We start from the raw sequence: 27,494 nt of genomic DNA, 5'->3' as shown, positions 1-27,494 counted from the left end.
GTATTCTATATATCATTTACTATTGTATACAGTCGACCATTGTTTTATGATAATAAATATGGTAAAAATCAAATACATTTCTTTTAAAAAAGAAAAACCGCAAAAACTGTGTATTGTCTCTTATTTTATGTGATAAGGAGGAAATAGAATATAAGGTGCGTATTGTGTCACAGTGATTTTTAAGAGACTTGGATACAGAATTGTTAAAACAGCAACTGTTTTATCTGGTCAATCCTTTAATTGAATCAACCGAATTAACGCACCCACCCACCATCTCCTCTTTCCTCCCACTCCCCTCTCCGTCCCTCTCCCTCTCCCCCTCACTCTCCCTGTTTCTCCCTCTCTTTTCCCCCTCTATCTCGTTCTCTCTCTCTCTCCCCCTCTCTCCCCTCTCTTTTCTCTGCTTATTATTTCATCTGTAAAATTAATTAATTTCACATTTCTCATTACATATAATTTCTAATCTTTATTGCATCGAATCAGGCACATTAGGTATTAACGGCGTAAATTTTATATGAAGAGAGACGTAACGTACCGGAACGTTTTCATAGTTTCGCTCAGATTATCAGTTTAATTAAGTGCAGTTCACCGTTTCAACCGTTAATATAAGTGCAGTACATTTTTGCAACCATAGTTATTTTTTCTTTATGCACACCCGTCCGATACAGTCATATATGGATGCTGAATAATTCACACTGTGAGTGTAATACCCATCCCACTCCGCTCCACGTACCGGATGACATACACTTGCAATATTTTGTCAATGGTAAATCCATATGATGACAGAGTAAATAATTCAGTAGTAGTAGTTTCTACCACATTTTAAAGATACTTATCGATCTTGCTGTGGTTAAAGTGACTGCCTTATATATATTAGCTTAATACTTGTGTTAAAATGTTAAGAGGCTTTAACTTACAGGTTTGACCTTAAAGACCTATCAAAGTTCTGATTACGTACATACTGTATAGACTACTATAATTATACTGACGTCATTTTAGTTATTATAGAAAAAAACGATAATAACTAAAGTGATTAGATTCAGGTATATAAATATCTACATAATACAAACTGTAATAAATGGAACTTCCATTTGTAATTTTAAAGAAACAACGGCTTAAATGAATAAATAAATGAAGGATATTGCCAATTAATTTGAAGAAAACGTGGATATTTTGGCTAGAGTAAGGTAATTTAAAGAGTTTTTTTTCTTCTGTAAAATATCATTATAAGGAGCTTTTCGTTTCGTGAAGTCTGTACCGTACCACTGCTAAAGCTATTGTGTTTATACCAATATTTATGGAACAGTTTCTCATTTAGCGAACGTTTAAAAATCACGTTTTATTTTTCTTGTATTTAGTTCTTGGCTTACAAATCATCAAAGTTTTTTTTATTCTTTTAGAATAGTCATATCTTATAACTCTAGTTACTATTATCAATATATTTGTTTTTTGTCAAGGTTATAACTGTGATAAAGTCACTTTTATTTCGCTTATTTGATTGGGCAACATATTTTAAAAACAAAAAGGGAACGTTGATTGATTGATTAATTGATTGATTGATTGATTGATTTGTGAATAAATGATTCATTGATACCTGACATATACACACAAGACAACATTTCACATGTACTATACAATAAGTGTTTAAACTGGTTATTTAAATCAAGTTCATTTTGTCGAGCAGGATACAAATTTGATCTTTGAGTCATTTCTTTCTACAACCTTTTCCCGACTGTTTCTTGTTGTTGTTGTTGTTATTATTGTTGTTAGTTTTTGTGTCTATGATAAACATATTAATTATGAACGAACCTGTCTATGAATACACCATACTTAAAAATTAATATGAATGTACTTTAACTCACAAAAAAAAATTACAAAAGTGAGTTATAAAAATGAAGACAACATACGAGTGTGTAGCTTTAACACATAAATTGTACTCTTCCCGTTTTTAAAGATGAGGCGGATTAAATTATAATTAGCAAGGATGAGAAAGTTATTCAGTATAACATCTATATAACCTCAGTGCGGTAACTTCTGTGTGAGAGTTGTGACTAAACATAACTTTGCATGTTAATCGTGTTCAAACGCTTAAACTATATGATGCGTATGGTGCGCAACTTGCTTTTTATGACAAATGGATACATTTCAACAATGAAAATCATACCTGCCTATGATTTGTTTGATTATCAAGTAAATAGTTCGCTAAGCGTAGTTTAACAAAGAATGTGAAAATTGAAACATAATTTTCTCCAGTGTTTGTTAAAGTGTGTATATATAAAACATGTTAACACTTTAGACACACAAATTTCAACCTGAAACTTTCGTGACATTTGCATGACAAGGAAATTACTTTAAAATTGTTAAAAGTCAAACTAGAGAAACAAAAAATATTATTTCCGGTTACATATAATTTTGTTCATTTTTATAGTGTATTTTTTCGTACGGTTTAAAATGACGTCGAATACAGCTTTATTGAATGGTGGAATGGATGTTAAAAGAATGAACGGTGGACCTAGTCACAATTCTACACAAGGAAATAAATTGCACGAGGAAAGTGATGAAAATAAAGGATGTTGTGGGTGCACGTGCTTGAAGAAAGTCAGTAATGCCATTGTTAGTGGACTTGAAAAATCATTTTACAGGTTAGTTTATTAAATGTCGAATTTTATTATAGTTAAATAGATATAATTATTTCTAATCTCAAGATCTTAAGTTATTTATAACTTTTGAGTTGCTTTTTTGTTGTTGTTGTTTTTTTTGTTTTTTAACTTTTGAGCACATTTTTGTGATTTTTCTACAGAAAAAAATACTAGGGCTAATGTACAATGGCGACCAGTAACATTATAACAGCAGACGATAGTTTTGAACACGAAACCACAACTTAGAAATTGCTCTTTTTGTACCAATTTACCTGTTTGTCCCGATATCAAATAAATCACCAAAATATTTTATTTTTAAAAAGAAACTATGCAAAATGCTACTTTGATTTCGTTTTTTACATCACTTTCATTAAAAAATGCTGGGTTTTATAATATATAATAAACGTTGTGTTCCTTATAGTTATATAGTATAATTATAGCACAATAGTTAAAGTACTTATTTAACAATAGAAAATGTTAACTGTTTTTATAAACGTAGATAAAACAAATCTTTACGTTCGGTATATTCTTTTTGTGTTTGCGGTTTTTACCCATCTTATGATATTTGAAGCAGAAAGATCAAAAAACATTATTTGTGGTTTATTTAATTGCGTGAACCGCAGTTTGGTGATTTATGTACAATCCTCGGTTTTTAGATATCATAACAACTACATTTAATAGCCTTAACCAACTGCAACAAAAGGTTTTTATTCAAAAAGAAATCGAACGAAACAGCTTTATAAAGAAAAATGCTACACTATTAATTTTTTTCTTCTCAACGGAGGATTATATGTATATGAATTGCTGGTATTTTCAATGAGTGCACCAACACTCCTTTTAATGTTTACATATTGGAGAGATATTTCAATTCTATAATATAAAGCCATTTCTCAAACAGCCGATTGAGCCGTATTTTGCAATTAAGTTGTTTAGTTAAGTTTTAACTTATTTGTACGAGACAAATTACAAATTTAATCTTTAAAAATCGATATGACAAATGAAAATGGTATGTCCTGAATACACTTCAGAAATAAAATAAAAAAAGAACGACAGAGAAGTGAAAAGAGAGCAAAAAAATGGGAGAAAATAATTACAAGTTTGAAAATTAGATTCCGTGTGGTTTAATTTAAAATATGTATGATAAATCATTTTTATAAAATCACAATAACATATTTTGAAGAGACTATAAAAATAGGTATTGCATTTTTATTCATCGATATACCAGTCGTTTTATGGAGCGATGAAATTTTTTAGGAATTTAAAAAGATAAACCCTTGCAGCGTTACTTTTAAATTATATAACCTTTTCGGTAAAGAACCTAATTAGTTTGCAAGATTATTACTACCTGAATTTAGTTCGTCTCTCCGCTTTTCATGTATACATATATGAATTACTCACACTTTCTTAGAATAAAAATAAGAGCGCAGATTTACGTCAATGCATCAACAGAATCGTTAATAAAAGCAAAGTAAGTTGCGGTTTAAGGCCATTGCCTATACCAGACAAATGCACTCCTTTCACCTCGAGGTCACAAGTACACCAAGGAGAAATTTTATTAAGCTTGTCTTTGTTTAAGGAAAATAATATGCCGACCTTTTGATGTTACGAGATTTTGATGATAAGATGAATAGATTTGCACTGCATTCACAGCTCAAGCCTCTTGTGCATAAGTTCCGGGTTCCGATTATACTATTTGCATCGTAATTATAGCTAAAGTAGCATGTTAAGTAGACGAGTATTGTTTGATTGAAACTCATGATTTGACCATTTCACAACAACTTGAATTGGAAATGCTAAGTAGACCACAATTGTTTGATATAATATATTGTTTAAGCAGATTTAAGTTTTAGATTTAAGCAATAATGAACTTATCATTTTACGTTCTGTTAAAAATAATAATAGACACTCAATGTCCAAATTGATTAATATAATTTTTTTCTTGCGTAGTAGTGTAATAATGCACTGTTTGTCATCGCTTTGTTATTAATCACTTGAGCATACGGTCTTTTGCGAATATATTCCTGCGTATTTGAACTCGAACTATGCTTTATTATACAACAGCGCTCTCAATATAAATATCTTTTTATTTAAGAAATAATATGCAATGCAATATCTATATGGTTTCACGGGCCAATGCATTATTTTGTTCTCGTCATGTAAACAAATGATATATTGCATTTTTTTTAAAAATGATATATTGCATTTCTGAAAAGTTATGTATTGCATTTGACACAAATGGTATACAATGTACTTAGCATTGCATTTCACACAAATGGTACATTGCATTTCACACAAATGGTATACTACTTTTCAAAACAAATAATATATTACATTTTACACAAATGATACATTGCATTATACGCAAATGTCATATTACATTAATACCAATGACATGATACATTACACACAAATGGTATATTGCATTTCACCCAAATTGCATTATAACATTTCGCACAAATGTTTTATTGAATTTCACACAAATTGTAAAGCATTCTTTAAAGCATAGCAAGTTTATTTAAGAATTATGTATTCCAAATTAACCAACGAAATCTGCTTATTTTTGTGAGTGTATGGATAAGACACTATATAATCTTATATCGTTTACATTTTTGATCAGATTAAAAAAAAGAAATTATCTAACGTCATCTACTAAGTGTTTCACATAATTTAGAGTTTTCTTTTTAATGTGAAGATTGAAACAATCGACCTTGAAATATCTATTTAAACAGGTTAATGCTTAATACAATAAAACTATTACACCGTATAGACTTAAATGATGGACTGATAAAAAGCTTTAAATTTTCTCGCTTATCTTAAACTGCGAGAAAAGAAATTACAATGTACTTTAATCAAGTTATTTTAACTATGCCATTACTTGTAACAAATTTGCAAGTGCTCCAGGCTATGTTATTAAACTATTTTCATGACATAGGGTTTTATATGTGTTCAATTCATGTTTTGACTGTGATTATTTTTTTTTCAAACATATTAACTTTCTATTTTCAAGAATTGGGAAATTGGTTGCGAGGAATCCATGGAAGACAATATTCACGTGTATAGTGGTGTGCTGTGTTGCAGGGATAGGTTTAATGAGATGGCATGAGGAGACAGAATATGTGAAGGTGCAAAGCTATGAAATACATTTGAGCCACGTCATGACAAAATCAACGTAATGCGTTTGCGAGTAGCATGGATCCAGACCAGCCTGCGCAGGATCCATGCTTTTCGCAATCAGTTTCTCTACCGTTTATAGGGTTGGTAAGCGAACAGCATGGATCCTGATCAGACTGCGCGGATGCGCGGGTTGGTCTGGATCCATGCTGGTTGCAAACGCACTATGTTGGTTTTGTTGGGACGCGGCTCATATGCGTATTCAAATCTCATAATTATGAATTAGAAGATCAATTGTCAAAACTTTAAAAGGGCACAATCAGATGAAGTTGAAATATTTGATATAGCCTACTTTCTGCATTTTCAAAATTGTCTTGATATGTTTTAGTTTATTACAGATTCCTGCATAAAATCTTTTCGATAAGCAACTTTTATATTTAAATGCGTCATATACCTTACATTATGATATTAAATGAGTCATTCCACCCACAAAATACACACGTTATATCATTTTATTTATTGTTTTATGAGTAAAACATCTTTATATTACGTATGTATCATTCATTATGACATAGCATTTTTTTAACAAAACTAAAAAACTACTGAAAACAATTTAATATAAACATTTTTCCGACGCGGTCTGTTGCTATGAAAAATCAACCGGATGAAGCATTCTATTCTAAAGGCGAACGAAAAGTAATTGAGCCGCGTCACGACAAAACCATCATAGTGCGTTTGCGACAAACATGGATCCAGACCAGCCTGCGCAACCGCGCAGTCTGATCAGGATCCATGCTGTTCGCTTACCAACCCTTTACAAGTAGAGAAACTGATAGCCCTGATCAGACTGTGCCGTGACGCGACTCATATTTATTTTTGTGATTTAATTATCATCCTAAATAACTTTCTTCTTTCGTTATTATTATAAAAAAATCATGTTCTCAAAAGTACATTATGTCATCATAGAAACTATATTGCATATTGCATAATACTCCCAAGACAAAGGGCAAAAACTTCTTTAAATATTTTATTTTACCAGAAAGGTACTTTGTGGTTATATTCTAGAACAGGAGTGTTTATTTCATGTTATTACACAGATATAATGATCGTTTATCACCTGATATAATAGCTGACAAATGTTTAAACTATTTCCGATAATAAATTTTGCGCATTTCTTCTAAACTTCAATGGGTCTCATTTTTGGGATAGTTAGCGATTATGTAATTTTCTTGCCATAAGTTAGACGATTATTTTCTTGAACAACAGCTTCTATTTTTGCATGTGTAAAATGTTCAAGCAGTTAATTGTCGGGAATTGAAGCTGGTGTTGAAGAATCAGGCAAAATTTCTTAGTGATATTTGTTTATGTAATCGAAAACTGACGAAAACGTAAATTGCCTTTTATCTTTGACAAGTTTCTTTGTACAACTGAAAACAATACCACAAAATCACCAAGTAATATGAGTATACCGGTTAGACTACCCGGTAGGTTCAGCAACACTGCCAATCACCAAAACATGCCCGATCTGGTCGTTAAAACTTCAGAAGTAGCACAGCAGCATGTAGAAAAATGTATATCATTTGCTAATGCTTTACATAAAATATAATATTTTAAAATGTAATATGTATTTTTTGTCTTATCAAGGTTTGGTTACCACGCGGTTCAAGAATGTTTGAAGAAGATTTGTGGGTTAAGGCGAATTTTCCAGAAAGAATACGGTACGAAGCGGTTATAATAGAAGATGAAAATGTCCTCAGCCCTCAAACCCTGAATGCTGTAAGTAATTAAAAGGCGTTGACAAACATATGTGTTACAAAGCTTGTAGTAGCCAGTCTGTCCAATGCATTTATTTATTTTCAATACAAAAAACAAAAAAAAAACAACCGAAAGTGGCAGCATGGTCAAGTGGTTAACGCGTTGGGCTAGTTACCTAACGATTGTTGGCCATGTGAGTTCAAATCACATCACGGGAAAGCCATTGTTTCCTTGATCAAGAAGCTTTACACCCATTTCCACCAATAACGTCAAACACAATCGAACTAAAACAGATTCGTATAAACTATAAACTAAAAATGCACTTACTCATTCAGGCCTTCTAAAAACTTACAACAGAGTCTACGGCTTACTGATTTTGGAAATGATTATGACACAAAATTAGAATTGTATAAATATTAAAATAGAACATTGGAAAGATAATGATCGTCCCAGGTTCCCGCATACAATAATGACTGTAATAAAAGCATGCGAATTTATACGTATTATATCATGTTACATATGATTATGCCTCAAACATTATATGGTACGATATTGAAGTGTACTTTGTTTCGTGCTTTAAAAGTAGATCTATTTGATTTAAAATGGCATGTACTTTCACAACATAATATATGATAAAAGCATCAGTGTGTTTCCATTATTTTTCTTTCATATTTCATTGATTACATGTATTTGAATTAAAGCCTCTAAGACGAAAACATATTATTTAACCAAGTATGAAATTAAAAAGTTCATATTTGTATACCATTCAAAATCATGTTTGCAATTTTAAATTTCGAACTTAAGATTTTTATTTTTACTTGCCTTTCTTTAAGCGATGTAGTTAGTGAAAGGTTTTCTTATCGTTTACTCCTATGTGTAAATTTCATTTTAAGCAGATTTAAAATAAACAAATTGAGCATAGAACATTTATTACTATAATTATATATCATACAACCATGCAATGTAAATCTTTTATGCTTTGTAGTTACTTTACACGCTTTCCTAAATATGAAATAAGATCGTATTTCAAAAAAAAAAACTATAATTTCTTCCTAGGCAAATTAAAATGCCAGTTTAAACGAAAGTACGTAAGTGCGTGTTCATGTTAAATATGTTTTAAGATATGTCATCTTTGTATATTAAAGTTATACGAATGAAACAGTTTCCAAATGGTAATATATGACATATCATGTATTGTTAGCTCCTATAAAACAAATTGACATTTACATCTGCATGTAAATGATCTTTTTCAAATGAACCACCATCATTTTCGTCTTCACCTTATGTACATCAATGCTACATGACAACCGCCATTCACTTCTGATTACTGGAATGAATCTTTATCTTGCAAATACATGACTGTCCCAATGATTTGTGTAAGGTTGTAAAAGTTATAGGTACAGTTTCAGCGAAACATTTTTATAGAAATATCAAAACATAGTTCTTTATTTATTAACTAACTGTAGGGACAAAAATATGTATACAAAACAAATTATTAATCGCAATGATTGTTGATTAGATTATTTGTTTATTTTCAGATGTTTGATATATTCAAAACAGCTCAAAATTTTAAAATTGAAGACGGTTCGTCTTTGGAACATCTTTGTATAAAGTAAGTGGATTTTCAAATGATTCCTGTATCTATATTTAAATAGAGCATTATCTAAAACACCAATACTTCCACAAAAATTGAACAGAACTGTGGACGACATACTACTATAATTCTTTATTTTTTATATAATAATAACATTGCAATATGAATTCAATAATAATAAACCCATAAAGAATATACAGGTTATTGATAGCAGCGCGGTTTATAACCAGTGACATTATTTACTTTATAATTATCTGAATTACTCAATTGTTTAAGTAATTAGTTATGCTACATGTTTAAGTTCATAGATAAACTGTTATGTGTCCTGTCCTAATAAATGTCAGCCAGGTCGTCATGATAGAGGTTACTTGTTCATATTAATCAGGTTAATTATTAATATTAATCAGGTTCATTATCAATATTAATCAGATTAATTATTAATATGAATCAGGTTAATTATCCATATTAATCAGGTTAATTTTCAATATTAATCAGTTTAATTATCAATATTAATCAGGTTAATTATTAATATTAATCAGGTTCATTATCAATATTAATCAGGTTAATTATTAATATTAATCAGGTTCATTATCAATATTAATCAGGTTAATTATTAATATGAATCAGGTTAATTATCCATATTAATCAGATTAATTTTCAATATTAATCAGTTTAATTATCATTACATTATAGGGCAGGTCCTATTTGCAGAGTTAACAGTATTTTAGAATTATGGGGTTATAACGAAACAGTAATCAGAAGTCTTACAGAAGATGTTATATTTAAAACAGTTAATCAAGACGTCATACAAAGGTAATCATAACATATATATTGTATGCAAATTAAATACCTTTTATTTGTACATAATGCATATTTTATACATTCGAATAATACTAGCATTGACTCTATAATAGAAGGAAAAATATGTTCCGATATTTATATGTAAACATAGATTTCTTGAAGTAGCGAATCTCTGGATAGGAAAAATAGCAGACATCTCCAATTGAATAGAAAATAAGCACTTGAATTTATTTTCTTCATTACTCAATATCGGCAAGATGTTGTATTAACAGATGTTTTCACTCACATAAAACATATGTCTTTCTTTGCAAAACAAATTTACTAAATATAAATTTCTCTAAGATTTAGATTACTCGCTCAATCTCTTTATTTCTAGCATTGATTAAAAATAGACCAACGCCTAAAAATGTTTGTTTTTGTACCAAGTAAAGACATTCGCAAAAAAATCATATCTCTATTAATGTGTTCCCTGTCAACAATATTCAAACTTGCCTGAATAAACTGTGGAATCGAACATTATACCGTACAAATAATTAATCTATTAATTTCAGTCCCTTATACCGGAACGAGATAGATCTAGAAAAAATACTCGGTGGCATTCAACGTGACAACGAAAGTAGAATAATCAGTGCTCGTGCAACAACGTTTTTCTGGTTCATCAAACGGAACGACTCTGTAAGTCAACTCGACACATTTATATATATTTATTGCTCGTACAATTGTGGAGATCGAATGTTTATTGAAATTTACTTGGAACTGAAGTATAAAAATATAAAGTAAATTACTAGTTTGGAAGGAATTATTAAATGAATAATAGACGATGAATTACACAGAACATACAGCACAAGCATTTTATAACATGTCATATACAGCCTTAACCCGATAAAGGGCGTCTTGTTTTCGTTTTGATTGAACTCTAATGTAACAGTATTAGATAATTATGTAATTGCCTCTCGAGCCAGAGAATCCTGGATTGAAACTAAACTCGGGTCACAACCATGTTTATGATGGCTATGATTTGTGCAATGCCGTATTTTCGCTCCGTTAGGCGCCAGGCGAAAACACGAAAATACGACGAAGTCACCATGTTTTCGCATTTGGCCCCGCGGAGCGAAATTACACCACTTTGTCTTATTATCGTGTTTTCGCATTTGCGCCCAACGGAGCAAACGTATGATAAAATGTTGACTTTGTCTATTTTAGTGTTTTCACCTTTGCGCCCCGCGGAGCGAAATAACGGCAAAGTGGTGAATTTGTCGTATTATCATGCGTTCGCCTTTGCGCCCCGCGGAGCGAAAATACGACAGAATGTTGACTTTGTCGTATTTTCGCGTTTTCGCCTTGCACCGCCCTCGCCCTCCCCCACCCCGAACGAATATACGAGATGGCACAAATCATGTCTACCATACTCATCATACTGGTCCAACAGAACGTGATTAATTAGCGGTTGCCTCAGTTTAAAACCAGGACAGCCTGTGAACCCATGCAGTCTCATCAGGCTTTATACTATTGGCTGACTTATATAAAATTTTCTTCTTGATATCCCAAACATTGATAATGAACAGTTTAAAAATATGGAAGACGAGAAAGTACAAAAAGGTAATTCAGCGCTTAAAACTGACGTTTTGCATGCATAATTCATAACATGATATAAAGAAGTAAATTTTTTAAACGTATACATTAACATTATCTCGTTATAATATATATACATCATTTGTATAAAAAGTAACACATATTATTGATATTTATCAGTAACATACATTTTTGATGATATAACTGGATGTATGTACTAAATGAACTAAAGCAGAACTCTTAACTTTTCAGTCAGTGGCTTCAGCGGAAGAATGGGAGAAACAACTTATAGAATTAATTAACGATGTTGGTCATAAACATATAGATCAAATGTATATATACACTGCTAGAACGTAAGTGTTATTCTGTTTATATCACGATGCCAAACGCAATAAAGGAAAAAGGCCTTAGTTAACTATTTTATTGTCAATCAGAAAGATGTACATTAATTATATTTATAAACATAGGTTCATCCTTGTATGACCATGCATCAAAGACAACAAATATGAATAATAAAATAGCCATCGAGTAAATTAAAGTGCGTCTGAATTTAGATTTATTTGTATTTCTTCGCCTACAAAAAAAAACAATACGGTATTAAATAACATATAAAATACAAAGCTCGAGTCGTTTTCCTGAAATGACATTTAGGACGAAGAATATTAGTTTTTTAAAATTGTTTTATGTTATATGTATGATTGGTACAGTTAAACAAAGGTCCTTATGTCTTTTTAATGTCAGCATGTCATTCAACCATACTTTATTGATACATTTCGTGCAATTTTAATTACATTTTGTATTTATAGGAAAGAAAAATCATTTCATTATAATATAAATTTATCAAAATCACAGACATTTATATCTTCATCGGTGTTTTCCCGCTTATTATATTGCTTGTACCAATTGTAGACAATAGTCACTTGTGTTATATTTGGAATGATATATGGATGAATGTTTGGTGACAGCCGCCCTATCTTCTGCTTCGTTTTAAAAGGAAGGTTGCACAGGGTGTCGGTAACTATTGATACACATATGATCACGTGAAGTGACTTTATAATTTTCAGTTTTGATGATGCTATAATGGGAGCGGCGTCTCATGATGTTGGACTACTAACTATAGGATTTGCCTTTGTTTATTTGTTTTTGACATTTAGCATTGGCAATTATAGCCTCCTAGAACATAAGGTATCCATCTGCCGGCCCAACATATGCTTTACAACTTGACAAAACTAACTGCTTATTGAATGGATTGTACAATGGGATTTTATACGATTTTGTTTTTCATTCTTTTGATTCTTAATTGTGTTTTTAATCATGCAACAAATGTGCAATGTAATTATATTGAAATCTCAAAATAGTATACCATGAGAGCTTACTGTCCATTCAATTTTGCCATGAAATATTATCCTACATTGTATGCTTTATCATTATTATAAAACATAGTTCTGTTGTTATATTCACACTTGCCATTCCCTGACGGACACTTAGTTTAGCATAAACATAATATGTTATATAATGCACTTGGCTAACACATTAAAAACCATAAAATCATTGCAATGCATTTTGGGCTTCCAAGTACTATATAAGTTGTTCCCAGCGAACCAATTAGCTGATATATTAATCAGTAAACTTTCAAATGTTGCTTCTTAATATTTGTGCATTTCTTTTGAATTTGTTGCAGTGGCTTATATTATATACATAGATATGCTACAAAATAGCATTAATTGATATAAACATAATTGATGGATTATATAGCATGGGTTATCTGGTAGCTTTTGCATGTATAACCATGCATTTTTGTATCATTCCTTCTGTCAGTTAGATTTGCATCTAAACAGGAATATAAGTTGAAATTGAAACATCTAAACATATCTAAAAGTCATCATTTATCGAAGTATAACAAAGGACTGAATTTGATCAACATGATGTAAAAGTGAATGCTGTTTCGTATCAATTATTTGATAAGTTTCTGTATTTCAAAAAGTCCAATCCAATTCTTTTTCCCGTTCTTATACTATTTTACTATTTTATTCCCTTTCTTATACTATTTTACTATTTTAATACTTCTGTCAACTATTTTTCGTTAGATAACAACGGGTGAAGTAAGATTATAATAAAGGTTTGTAGGGATATACATAAAAGAACTATAACTCGGTTTTTGTTTGCAGCTTTGACGACGAGGCGATGGGTGCCCTTTCCAGCGATGTAAATCTTTTAACTGTAGGCTTCAGTCTTGTGTTTCTATATCTCGCCTTAACAATGGGCAAATATAGTTGTATAGAACAAAAGGTATCATGTTGCTTTGGCAAACATGTGTTTCTGTACTCCTTCGTGTATTTTTGCCACCTTCATTTTGACCTCTCTAATTTTTGTGACGCTATTGACTTGCCTTTCGTCATCTCTATCAATCCATAATCCCTGCTCTTTCGTGGAGTTTTACGAACCTATACACACTACACATTTCAGATTTAGGATTATAATATTTCAATCCTTACGATTTTCAAAAAAATAACAATTTTGAATTAAGCAGGGCAAGTCAATTATTGTACAAATTTAGTGAGGTACAGGTTACACGATTGGTTCATCAGGTCCTTTACATAAGAATCAGGGTCTGATGTTGAGCTTTCATTCTTTTTTTCTATCGGTCAACTTTTATTCATTATCAACTGGTTTTCAAGTTGTGATTATTAAGTATGTAATTATCTATGTTTCTGAACTCAACAAATGCAAAAGGATGTGAATGGCCTGATTAACAAAATCGCATTGTATAATATAGATAGTTTTAGTAGTGCTTTATTGATTTTGTTTGTTTGATTTACCACTTTTTGTTTTTATCAATTTATTGACAGGCAATAGTAACACATACCATTTTACGTTTACTTATTTTCTTTTTCTTTCTTTCATTTTTTGTGTGCTAAAATGCACAAATGCTCTTATCAAATTTGAATAAAGAATAAAGCCAGTTGACATAGTTGACATAATGTTCTAGAGTTATGATGGGCACAATAAAATGACATATATTGTATATAAAGGTGCATTAGAGAATATAGAGAATGCTCATTCATGCAAACAGAATATTTTCAGAATATTTTTTTAAAATATTTAGAATATCATATTTACCTCAGAAATGGTTAACTTATATGTTATATTAAACACAAAGACTTATACGAACGCTTAAATTAACAAACTAACTGCATTGAATTTGATTTTATCTATTAATTCTTAGATTCGTTTATAGAAATACTACTTCCAATGAATCTTATTTGTGTTGCATGATATCGCATAGCACTTAAAAATTATTACTTTTTACACTCATTTATTTTTTTATTCACATCAGCTAATTGATTGACATTATTGTGGTACATTAAAAATATAAATATTTAAAGACTTTGAAATGTATGTTTTTCTATTTCTGTGATTATATATTATTAATGAAGTACAAAGTATGCATTTATTCATACACATATATATTGAAGGCACTTTAGCAGGAAGGAGATGTGTGTAACTTTTATCGTGCTTGTGCGAGTTTTGATATACATATCCAATTTGTGCCGGGTCTTAGATGCCAATTTAAATAATTTTATACAATTCTACAAATGATCATTTGAAATTAAGATTAAATTTCATTTTATAAAATGGTTTATAAATTATGTTGTTTCCTGTTTTCAGATATTCCTGGCAATGTCAGGCTTGTTAAGTATTGGGATGGCAATTATATTCACATATGGTGTAGGACTGGGAACTGGTATCATGTTTGGTCCCATTCATCAAATAACACCTTTCATGTTACTGGGTATGCTAGTAAAATATTTGTATTTACCTTATATGTGTTGAATAGACTACCTTATATTTGTTTAATAGACTTTAGAAACTACACTGGATTCCTGTAGTTTATCGAGTAGATTTTAAAATCCTTATGCAAACTTATAAAGCCCTACATGACCAGTCACCAATTTACCTTAAACATTTACTGGCGCTATATCAACCAACAAGAAACTTAAGATCAAAGAACTCTTCAAAGCAACTTGTTGTTGCCAAAAGTAGGACTGTAAGATATGGTGAACGCAGTTTCTCTTCGGTGGCACCTAAACTGTGGAATGCTCTCCCAGACAGTATCAGAGACTAAAAAACAGTAGATGTTTTTAAGAAATCTTTAAAAACACATTTTTTCCAGAAAATTTATAGTAACTAACTGTGCTGTATTTGTCATCACTATGAATTGGCGTGCTGTCTTTTGTTATGAGATATCTGGGTACACATTTGAAATATAATAGTCTATTTTTGAATCACATTTCCATTACTAATTACAGTTTTCATCAAATTGGATTTAGATTTCAGTTGTCTTATCTTGATTTGTTTTTTTTTATTAATTTTAATAGTTTTAACGTATCTCTTTATTTTATTTTCAAGTCTTAGATTATTCTTCATATACATTTTTTTTATTTGATCGACTGAGTTTTAGACTTTTAGATTAATCATGGTATATTTTATACTTTGTAAATGTATACATAAATGTGTGTTATTATTTTTATTACTTTTTTTTTTTGTCTATAAAGTCATTGTAAATGTATATAATTCCATTGTAAAGCGCCTTTGAACATTTTATTTTTTGAGAAGGGCGCTATAGAAATGTGGTAATTATTATTATTATTATTATGTTAAGTTTTTGATGCATAATGTTAAAATTACAAACCGGTCTAAAGACATAAATATATAGGCTCACACAATAATTTATAACTTTCGTTTGTTCTACCTATAATATTGTTCAAAGAGAAACCCTCTTGATGCTGAATAATAGTTTTTGCATGGAACAGAAAATAGCGTGTGTTTTTTTACTGGAGACAATCAATTTTAAATATTGTTAAATACAGAACAAGGAATACGTGTACTTGCTATGACTGATATATACACAGTTTATATATATGCAAAATTACGCAAAAAAAACAAATACATGTAACCAAACAATGTAAAGAAAATCAAATGAAAGTTTAACATTGATCATTGAAGGTATCGGGGTGGATGACATGTTTGTAAGTTAATATATATTGATCATTGAAGGTATCGGTGTGGATGACATGTTTGTGATAGTGGAATCATTGCGACAGCTCACACCTAAAGAAAGACAATTACCTGTTCAAGAAAGAATTGGACTAACGTTAAAACATGCCGGTGTTTCTATAACTGTTACTTCCGTTACAGACATAGTAGCTTTTGGGATTGGTGGATCAACGGTTGGTGTCTTCTACATGTTTGCTTGTTGTTATAGCTCTGCAAGTTTTCAACATTATATAGTTACCATGAGAGTCAATGCCAATGTTTTTGTTGTTGTGGGTTTTTTGGGGTTTTTTTTGGGGTTTTTTTTTTTTTTTTTTTTTTTTTTGTTACATTTCTAGTATGGCGATAAAGTGATAAAGTAATCCCGGTACAATTTATTGCATTTAAATTATTAGATTTGCGGAGAAATATAGGCATTATTGTGTTATTTACGTGAAGTATCAGTAGAAATGTATTACAATGACTTTATATATTTTTCTACGTAATGATTATACTAATTAATTTCCAGGTGATTCCATCATTGAGTACATTCTGTATGTACGCGGCTATAGGAGTTTTAGCACTATACATACTTCAAGCAACGTTCTTTGTGGCATGTGTGACCTTAGATGAGCAGAGAATTGACTCCAAGAGGAATGCGTGCCTGCTTTGTTATAAACATGACGACAATTATAAACCTAGCAAACACTATAGCTTTAGTCTACAATATACCTTTATGAGAAATATTTGGGGTCCATTTCTGACAAAGATCCCAGTAAAGGTAACCATTGGATTTAGTCTTACTTTTGTTTTTCTCATATAGTTAATTGTAACTTTTTTCTTTTATTAGTTTTTGTCAACATATCTTCAAACAAAGATAAACTGATTTTTTTAACTCGGAAGTGACAGTAACCATGCTTTAAATAGATGTGATGATTTTGCGGTTTGTATATAATTATGCTTGCGCAAAAACTGTACAATTTTCACAAAAGTCTTACAATTTCCAATACGAATGAAATAAGATTAAGTATGAATTAAAATAAGATTCTGTTGCATGCATTTACAATGGGTGAATTGTTTTCAAAACTTTGAACAACATTTCACTAAATAAATATGACAGAAATATAATTATGAGTGTTTAATTTTATTTTACAGATAATTGTAATACTGGTAGCTGTTGCTATGACAGGTGTCAACATCTGGAGCTTTATCCGAATAAAGCATGACTTTGATCCCAGCATGTACCTGCCAAAAGATTCTTATTCCCAGAAATATGTAGAGGCAGACAGAAACTACTTTCCAAATGACGGTGCTTTTGTACAGATGTATTGTGGTACAGTTTCTATAATATTTTCATAAATGTTTTCATACGATAAAATAGTTTATTGCTTAACCCTGTAGGTAACTCTGCACTGCAAAATGAAAATAAGTCGGGTTACCTTTGAATGAAATGGGAATGTACGCATACTAACAATATTGTCGATTAGGATAATGCATGCGTGATAATCAAATTTTACTTTTCATCGAGTAGTTTCACGAGTGATTGTTCTTGACTGTTTGCACCGGGACGTTTATTATGATTCATTTCTTTGTTGCTGATCCTGGTCTTTTTTTCATACGCATTGTATGAAGAAAATAATCGCTTCTGATTTCAAGTTTATATGTTTATATGTTTATATCATACACACAAAAAGTGCAAAGTGCAAATTGTCTTGTTGAATAGCGCATGTTTCGTTTGAAAAGACCTGTAATTTGTAATTTATTTAATTAACTATTAACCAACGTACTGTTTTTTTCTTAAATTTACATGTACCAATTTCCATTTTTGGAACTGTCCTTCATCAATAATGAAAATTTAAAGTTGATGACCGGGCAATGTCGAACCTTGTCAGTCTGCTTTGATGTACTGGCGTCATCTATACTGGTGACAAAGGCTAATTACGTTCGGGCAGATTCAGGATTAGGATGTTCTTGAAATAATATGGTTTCTTTTGTTTATTCACAGGCAAACTGGATTACAGGCAGAATTTCAATCGGTTACACGAGTTGTATAATCTGATAAAAGATAAGCCATCAGTACAGTCAACAACTGTAGATTTCTGGTTGGCAAGTTTTGTGAAGTGGCAAAATGAGACGTCCAACTCGGCAATATCTCACACAATAACAAACCAGTCTCAAGATATTTCAGGTCTGTATCTATATATATTTATGTACAAATAGAAAGAAGGTACATGTAGTTGGTGATATTTGCGTCCGTTTCATCTCTGAAGTTATTACTTACAAGTCATATGTCTGCCACGTCAAGTCAAGTCATGCCAAGTCGGCATCATTTAATTATTCTCATGTAAGTTTGCCACATTGTTGCTGAGTCTTGTGCTAAAGTATATACTACAAGGAAACTTAAGGTCGCCCAGCTGATTCGAGTTTTCAGGCATCGAAAGACATCGTTGGTTAATGCAAGCAACCTAAAGGTTATTTTTTATGTGTGTATGTCTTTTATTGTTTACCTTTTAAAATTATTACTTTGTTGTTGCTACATTTACAATATATGTGGCTCAATCATATTACAGTTGTGCCCTATCAACAAGATTTGTTACACCAGTTGATGAAATTTCTTGGAACTGAAGATGGAAGAGTTTATTGGAGATATATAAAGTTTGATGATTTAACTAACCCTACTAAAATTGTGGTGAGTGATTATTGCAATCATCAATGGTTTACTTATGCATTTGGCAACTTCGTTTCATACTGTTGAAACATCAAAATTTATTCACATGAATTACCTTTTTCTATAACTACGTGAAGAATAGTTGCGGCTCACTTATACAATCTATGTTGTCTTAAAAGCTGCATGCCTCCAGACTATCCAAAAAATCAAGACAAACAACCTAAGAAAAATGTACTAAGATTGTAAGAAAGTTTTATTAGGTAAGTAATTTACATGTTACATGCAATAAATGACAATTCAGTATTTATCACCATATTTCTACTGCGTGGTTATTGCAGTTAGTTAGTTAGTTTGGGGGTTTTTTTTCGTGTTTTTTTTTTTTTTTTTTTTTGTGGTGGGTAGGGGTTATACTTACTTTGACATTTATTAAGTGTGCCGTTTTTGCAATGTGTAAATTAATATCTTTGTTCATTTGAAAATATTTTACCTTTTAATAAATTTCCAAAATTTCACGAAAATTATCTTGAATCTAATGGTATGCTGCTTTAACATACTGAAAGTATAGTGTATTGGTTATATAATAATGTTTTGAGAAATATCTTATATGACCCTGAAGTTTTGTGAAAGTTTGTCACATTGTCATCATAACATAATGAAGTATAAAGTATATAATGTGACAGAAACCCCTAAAATCTTCAAAATATAATTAACTTTTAACTCGTGTGTAATATATGAAATATTATACTATTAAAGTACTTTTTAAAGATCGGTTTTGCAAAACGGTATGATTCTGCATGTTAATCTGTGCTATAAATTGTTCAATTGGCATTAAATCCTTTTGTATCAATTTTTATCACATGACTTTGAAGAGCTGCTCCCGGAGTTTGATAACATTATCTGTCATACGTTGCGGTGTAGCTGCAAGTCTAAAATTAAATTGCTCTTAAACAATCTTGGTCTGACAAGCGTTTGTAGACAAAGCACTCAGTATGATATCCGTTATAAACATGTTTATCGTTTTCTGAAAATAAATGAAATTTTTGAAAAAAGTATTTTGAGGCAATATTGACATTATTTGGTTTTTCTTGCGTTTTTGTCTTTTTCACTGTTTTCTTTTTTTTTTGTTGTTGGTGTTATTGTTTTTTATTGTTTTGTTGGTGTTTTTTGTTTGTTTTTTTTTCAAATAAAAATGTCCATGCCATTCTATGATATATCATTATGTCGGGATATATGTTAAATTGTTGACAAAGAAAACAAATTGTTTTTTTCAGGGATCAGTGTTAACATTTCGTCATGTGAAATGTACAACATCTATTTGTAACATCAAAGCTATGGATGACATGAGGGAACTCGTGGACAGCTTTTCTTTTCCTGGCGGTGGTACCTGTTTTGTCTACTCCAACCCACAATACATGTTCAATGAAACTAATAAGGTAATAAACTGTCATATATGCGAACAATAAATATTTTATAATGAGTTAGCCTACAATTTCATAGATATAAGAATCACATTGAATTTGGTACTTTATGTAAGAACAGCATTACAAATTTACAATTATAGCATCCTTCATAAATATACAACGTTAAGAATTTTTCTTGTAGATTTCTATATAATTGCCATCGCATAAAAAGCCGAACTAACAAATCACCAATCAAATATGGTGTGCCAAAGTTTACTTTGGTGTTATAAATTACATGTCCTTATCAATTCTACGTTGCTGAAAAAAATACCTTGAAAATTATTGACAAAATGGTGATTGTATATTTAGGTGCTGAAACTAGAGTTGTACCGGAACCTCGCTCTTGCAGCTATTTGTGTTTTTGTTGTTACATTAATTCTCATCGCCAACTTCTGGACCAGCATTCTCGTCTTCATATGTGTCGTCTGCACAGTTGTAAGTGTATCTATTTTGTCTTTTTTATCAACGTTTATATTATTGTTCATTTGGTAAAATGGTCGCAGTAAAATATGTTTGACTGATTATATTTTATATCAAAGTTATGAGATCTTTTAGGTATCATAAATAAAAATAATTATGTTTATTGCTACACTATGTTTGTTAGTGTATATTCGGTGTTATATGAGGGTTCGCCCGCCCTTTAATCCACAAAAACAGCTTTCGCTGTCGAGTACGGACATGTCACCAGCCATGCACTTGAAAAGTCAATTTTGAAGCACAAAGTGGTGATAATTTTTCCACTGAGTATAAGCCTAAGATAATATTATGAATTTTGAGTCACAAGTAGGTCACTGTATGGCGGTCAATGAGAACCTAGATGAACCTTTGAACAAAAAATTAAAAGGAGGTAATCCTGAAAAGGGCTGTTGCCTGTTGGTGCCAAGTAATTGGGATGCCTTTCATGACGCTACTCTCTGTGCCTGCCTACTTTGTAGGGCCACTCCCCTCGGCTTAAGTTAGGACATCGGCAGCTGGTCCGCTGGTACAAATTCTAGTCTGTTTATTTTCGCCATTCCGAGTTCTTTAAATCTTCTGCCGATGCCCTGTGCCTTCTCTGCCACGTGCACGTGCCGAGGGGTGAGAGAAGATTGCTACAACATACAATATATACCTATATTAATGTTGAATATATTCAATTTTAGATATTTTTATCAATTTGATGTGTATATTATCATATAATTATTTGATTGTAGATTGATGTGGCTGGAACGATGCAGTTTTGGGATATATCTGTGGACACAGCATCAAGTGTTCTACTCATTCTTTGTTTTGGTCTTGCAGTCGACTATTCCGCGCATATTGGCCACTCCTTTATGACTCATACCGGCAGTAAAAATGGTAATTCTATATTACAGAATCATAATTATCCTAATACTGTCTGACTTTTGAAATTCATCAAATATTGTTTTCATCGAAGAAATGCTGCTACTGAATTTAAAAAGCACACAATTTATAAATGATGAATATTATTTTAAAGTAAGACAAAGAAACTACGGAAACATTCAGTTTAAACCTCCTATTTGACCGATCACATTTATCCATTTATCATGCTTGTTTTTTTTATAGACGGTGTAAATATCTTAATTGTGAAAATAGGCTGATACGGTTTTGCTGCAAAAAAGTTTGAACACGGAAATCAATCCTGTTAAATACCTGAGTTGATATAAATAACAAAGTCGATGATTGTATTAAATGCATTCGTTGCTTTGACGAACGCGATTTCTTTTTAGTAGGCCTATTGATTCAGTAAACATTCATCGGTAGTGCATGACACATTGAGTATGGTTTTAGAATACTAGAATATTTTGACAGCAATAATGTCATGAAATCATTTACTACAGCTAGATATAACTTTTATATCAATGCCGATGAAAAAACTTTCAAGAAATTTATCTACACTTCTGCAATTGTGAAAAAGAAAAATCTTCATTTCGTAATAATTACCGTCCAGTTACTCTTTAATAATTTCAAATCAATAGGCACAGTCTGATTCTTTATAGCAAATATCATAATATGATTCTATTTTGGTTACATGATGACATTGATATAATTTTAAAATGGTTACATGATGACATTGATATAATTTTAAAATGGTTACATGATGACATTGATATGATTTTATAATTGTTACATGATGACATTGGTATGATTTTATGATGGTTACATAATGACATTGACATGATTCTATAATGGTTACATGATGACATTGACATGATTCTATAATGGTTACATGATGACATTGATATGATTCTATAATGGTTACATGATAACATAGACACGATTTTATAATGGTTACATGATAACATAGACATGATTCCAAATGGGTACATGATGACATTGACATGATTCTATAATGGTTACATGATGACATTGACATGATTCTATAATGGTTACATGATGACATTGACATGATTTTATAATGGTTACATGATGACATTGATATGATTTTTTATAACGGTTACATCATGACATTGACATGATTTTATAATGGTTACATGATGACATTGATATAATTTTATAATGGTTACATGATGACATTGACATGATTCTATAATGGTTACATGATGACATTGACATGATTCTATAATGGTTACATGATGACATAGACATGATTTTATAATGGTTACATGATGACATTGATATGATTTTTTTATAATGGTTACATGATGACATTGACATGATTTTATAATGGTTACATGATGACATTGATATAATTTTTTAATGGTTACATGATGACATTGATGTTATTTTATAATGGTTACATGATGACATTGATGGAATTTAATATTGGTTACATGATGACATTGATATAATTTTAAAATGGTTACATGATGACATTGATTTAATTTTATAATGGTAACATGATGACATTGAAATAATTTTATAATGGTAACATGATGACATTGATATAATTTTAAAAAGGTTACATGATGACATTGATTTAATTTTATAATGGTAACATGATGACATTGAAATAATTTTATAATGGTTATATGATGACATTGGTATAATTTTATAACGGGTACATGATGCCATTGATATGATTTTATAATGGTTACATGATTACATCGATATGATTTTATAATGGTTACATGATGACATTGATATAATTTAATAATGGTAACATGATGACATTGATATGATTTGTAACATGATGACATTGATATGATTTTATAATGGTTACTTGATGACATTGATATAATTTCATAATGGTTACATGATGACATTGATATGATTTTAAATTGGTTACATGATGGCATTGATATAATTTCAGAGCGTACAAGGAAGACATTAGTGAGTATGGGACCAGCTGTATTCAGTGGTGGATTTAGTACATTCCTTGCTTTCTTACTTCTAGTCAACAGTATTAGCTATGGATTCACACTTTTCTTCAGAGTAAGTACTGTCAAAATAAGAACACATTCCATTTTTATTAACTTTTAATAATTCTGTGTCATTCTTTATAGTTTGAATAAATTTGCAGTCATTTTTTTTTGTCTACAAAATAACGATGTAAAATATAATCGTTATAAACAGTGTATATTTTGTTTTCAGATATTTACGTCGGTTGTGATATTTGGTTTATTTCATGGACTTGTTTTCCTGCCGGTGATTTTAAGTTTAATTGGCCCGGCACCATATAATACAAACTTCTTGTCAGAAACAGACAAACTAGAAGCTAAATATTCAGAGGCAGCTGATATAGCGTTACGTGTTCACAATGGTGATATAAATGAAGTCGAAATGAAAGAACTGTATCCATTAAAGAAAGCAGTGAATGGAAGTATAAAAGACAACGGTTTATTCTGGAAAGAATTTGATAGTTCCGTACCAGGTAACAACTTTGAAAGGTGCAATAGTTTACCAAACAGTCAATGCGCATTAGAAGTTTCAGGGTCCAACGATAACAATCCAAGGGTGAGTAAGGGTTCTTAGGGTTTTATGTACAGTCTCGTTTATTTTGTTGTTTCTCAAAGCATATTGTCATTTTTTTGTTGTTTGTTTGTTTTGTTTGTTTGTTTTTTGATTTTTTTTCTTTTTAATGTCAAAATTATTTGAGTGTACCGAAAGGAAAATGCTCAATACAATATCCAGTTGTTGGATTTGTTTAGTGATCTAACAAGTTGTTAGTTATGCTATAAACATATCATTTTGAGGTCAACGTGGTCCCTTTATAAACTTACCTTGATGGCTTACACTAGGGTTAACTCTACCTTAATCTGCAGAGAAAGTCGCTACTATGGTTTGTGTATAACGAAAGTGTCACATTCAAAATTCCATAATAACTGGATGTTACTAAATTCTAGATTTTGTGTTTTACATTTTGAATACTGCTTAACCCAGTGCTAGGTGGCATGGACGGTAACTTACACATTCCAGTACCGTCCATGAATAGGCCCAATCAAACCGAGCCTGAAACATTTTCAGTTTTGTCGTTTTGGGCGTTTTTTTAGGGATTCCGTTTTGTTATTTACGGCATACATTGTGATCCATAAACAATTCATTTTAAAGTAGATCTGGTTGTAATTGTTCCTTTTTTTGTTGCAAAACTCATTTATTGTTTTCTTTTCCTTCATTTCTTTTGTTTATTTGACAATTTTGGGAGATCTTTTGAGCATTGTCGTAAACGAATCAGATATTACTGGCGGCAAATTATATAATATTTATATTTCATTGTTTAAACTTTGAAATAAGTACACTGATACAGAATAACGCGCCTATGATTGAGGTTGTGTTCAAACTGCAAGATTATCAAAGCTCCAAGGTTATCAAAAAGTTTCAAGGTTATCAAAAAGATATCCATATTTTAATACTTTAAATGTTATGCCAACACATGTTATAATTTTGCGGACAGAATTTACTAAAGCAACAATGAAAATTAAATTATTATAAAATAAAACACCCATTTATCAGTGCCTTAATACACTGAGAATCATTTTATTTTCGATTTCTAAACGAATTTAATTAAATGTTACTTTTTGAAGTAGAAAATTAAATAACAAAAAACAGCAAGTCGGAATGTAGATTTTTATTTCAAGGCATAAGAATTTAAATTAAAAATTGACACGATATGTTATTTTATTTACGTGATGTCCCAATGTCGGTACATTATTTTTGAATGTCATTCTTACGCTGAAATTATCTCGATATTTCAGTATTCGGGGTCATATTATGAGCAGATGTCCAATGGATCGCTGGTACAGATTCCATTCCCTGAATCCCATATACCGTTTACAACGAAAGACAATGTTTGACAAAAATCATCGTTAAATTTCATACATGTAATTTATTCATATTGTGCAATCATACATTTTATTCATTAGCGGTACTCGTAACTGATTTAGGACATGAGTAACATTGGTTTACCGTTCAGAAACATTGAAATATACAAATTAACAAACAATTGAATTACTTCTTAGTATTGGTTTAATATTAATTTTATTTCTTTAAAGTTTCTATCAACTATATGCATGTTGCCTTTTTCTTCTTAACATATAATGAACAAGTCTCCTGTTGGGCAAACAAGTTCTTTTTCATAAAAAGAACTTTTGAAGAAATAAAAATGTTCGAGGATTGTATTTGCCTTCTATAAGCTTATATTATTCCATTTTTTCCTTTGACAATATTTGTTTTCTATTTGAAACATTTTTTACTTATTTCTGCTTACAAAAACTAAAAAAAAAAAATGCCGAGGTTTATGGAATTCATTGTAAGTCTAAGATAATAAAGGAAAAAATATCTGAATTAACACAAATGCTCTGTCTACACTACAAAGAAGTATACTATCAAGGTGCCAAAAACATGTATTTTATTCAAAAGTCATTGTTTAGACATTACAGATTGATTGTATTTATTTTTGCCTGCATATTGTTGACCATGCAAGCTCAATGCAAATAAAGTATACATGCAAATATAGTATACATTCAAAAAATTATAGTATACATGCAAATATAGTATACGCGCAAAACATATAGTATACATGAAAATATAGTATACATGCAAAAATAGTTTACATAACATGTAAATATAGTATACATGCACCTGCATGTGTGGTGTATGAGTGAATAAGGTGCATGTGTGGTGTATGATTGAAGGTGTATGTCTGGTGTATTATTGGAGACGGTGCATGTGTGGTGTATGATGGGAGGTGTATGTGTGGTGTATAATTGGAGAAAGATAGCGTTATTTTATTTACATTTGTATCAATTGTCTATAAATCCAAAAGTGATAATCTCATTCTTAAACATTTCCACGAAATAAAACATAGAAATGACTATTTGTGATATTGTAATATATTTATTTATGTATCGACTGTTATGTATATATTTTTAATGTTTTAAACTGTTATAAAATGTTGTATTTAATTGCAAAATAAACTTTAAAATCTGATAACAGTTTGTTTATTTTCACATGGTGTTTAAGTTGTCACATGATTGAGTGTGTACATATTTTTGTCATAAAAGGGCTTTCTGACCTTGACTTTTTTATCAGTCCCTATTTAGATACGTTTATATGGATACAAATTAACTTACGAAATCTCACATATTGAACATTTTTTATCAGACTACATTGATAATATTCTGGTAGGGGCGACGGTTGTATTAACAGCCCGGTACTAGGAAAATCTGGGTACTTTGATTTTCGGAAAACGAACCCTAATATTCTATACCAGGGCAAAAATTACTGAACACTGACTATAAAAGAATATCGCACAAAAAATTTCAAATACGATAGCGAGTAGTTGATAACTAAGATATGTGTAAAAATGATCAAACTTTAAACTCCATCTTATCTGTACATCCAAAAGTGAAGGAGTTCCATTTCAAAAGAAAAAAAGATAACTTAAAACCACACATGTA

General features: G+C 30.7%; 1 protein-coding gene across 4 annotated transcripts in view; it reads left to right on the top strand.

The window, feature by feature from the left end:
* Positions 1–27,027, top strand: part of LOC132757810 (patched domain-containing protein 3-like) — a 28,125-nt gene extending 1,098 nt beyond the window's left edge. The window contains exons 1-21 of one of the 4 annotated variants that reach the window (XM_060749224.1): positions 1,005–1,187; positions 2,429–2,642; positions 5,647–5,761; positions 7,395–7,526; positions 9,044–9,117; positions 9,793–9,912; positions 10,452–10,575; positions 11,725–11,825; positions 12,537–12,657; positions 15,142–15,265; positions 16,531–16,703; positions 17,036–17,287; positions 17,662–17,839; positions 18,512–18,694; positions 19,077–19,195; positions 20,446–20,607; positions 20,944–21,069; positions 21,828–21,972; positions 23,909–24,030; positions 24,190–24,552; positions 25,791–27,027. In XM_060749224.1, the coding sequence (XP_060605207.1) occupies positions 2,452–2,642; positions 5,647–5,761; positions 7,395–7,526; positions 9,044–9,117; positions 9,793–9,912; positions 10,452–10,575; positions 11,725–11,825; positions 12,537–12,657; positions 15,142–15,265; positions 16,531–16,703; positions 17,036–17,287; positions 17,662–17,839; positions 18,512–18,694; positions 19,077–19,195; positions 20,446–20,607; positions 20,944–21,069; positions 21,828–21,972; positions 23,909–24,030; positions 24,190–24,552; positions 25,791–25,889 (3,024 nt within the window). In that variant the 5' untranslated portion in view covers positions 1,005–1,187; positions 2,429–2,451 and the 3' untranslated portion in view covers positions 25,890–27,027. Of the gene's footprint in view, positions 1–1,004; positions 1,188–1,964; positions 2,191–2,428; positions 2,643–5,646; positions 5,762–7,394; positions 7,527–9,043; positions 9,118–9,792; positions 9,913–10,451; positions 10,576–11,724; positions 11,826–12,536; positions 12,658–13,640; positions 13,762–15,141; positions 15,266–16,530; positions 16,704–17,035; positions 17,288–17,661; positions 17,840–18,511; positions 18,695–19,076; positions 19,196–20,445; positions 20,608–20,943; positions 21,070–21,827; positions 21,973–23,908; positions 24,031–24,189; positions 24,553–25,790 lie in introns of those variants that run through there. The other 3 variants (XM_060749222.1, XM_060749221.1, XM_060749223.1) reach the window with 3 other exon arrangements.
* Positions 27,028–27,494: the final 467 nt, after the last annotated feature.

Source organism: Ruditapes philippinarum, unplaced genomic scaffold (assembly GCF_026571515.1).
Source record: "Ruditapes philippinarum isolate M1 unplaced genomic scaffold, ASM2657151v2 ctg252_1_1_1_1, whole genome shotgun sequence".
In the NCBI taxonomy this organism is placed as follows: Eukaryota; Metazoa; Mollusca; class Bivalvia; order Venerida; family Veneridae; genus Ruditapes; species Ruditapes philippinarum.
This window is presented reverse-complemented; position numbering and strand designations above follow the sequence as displayed.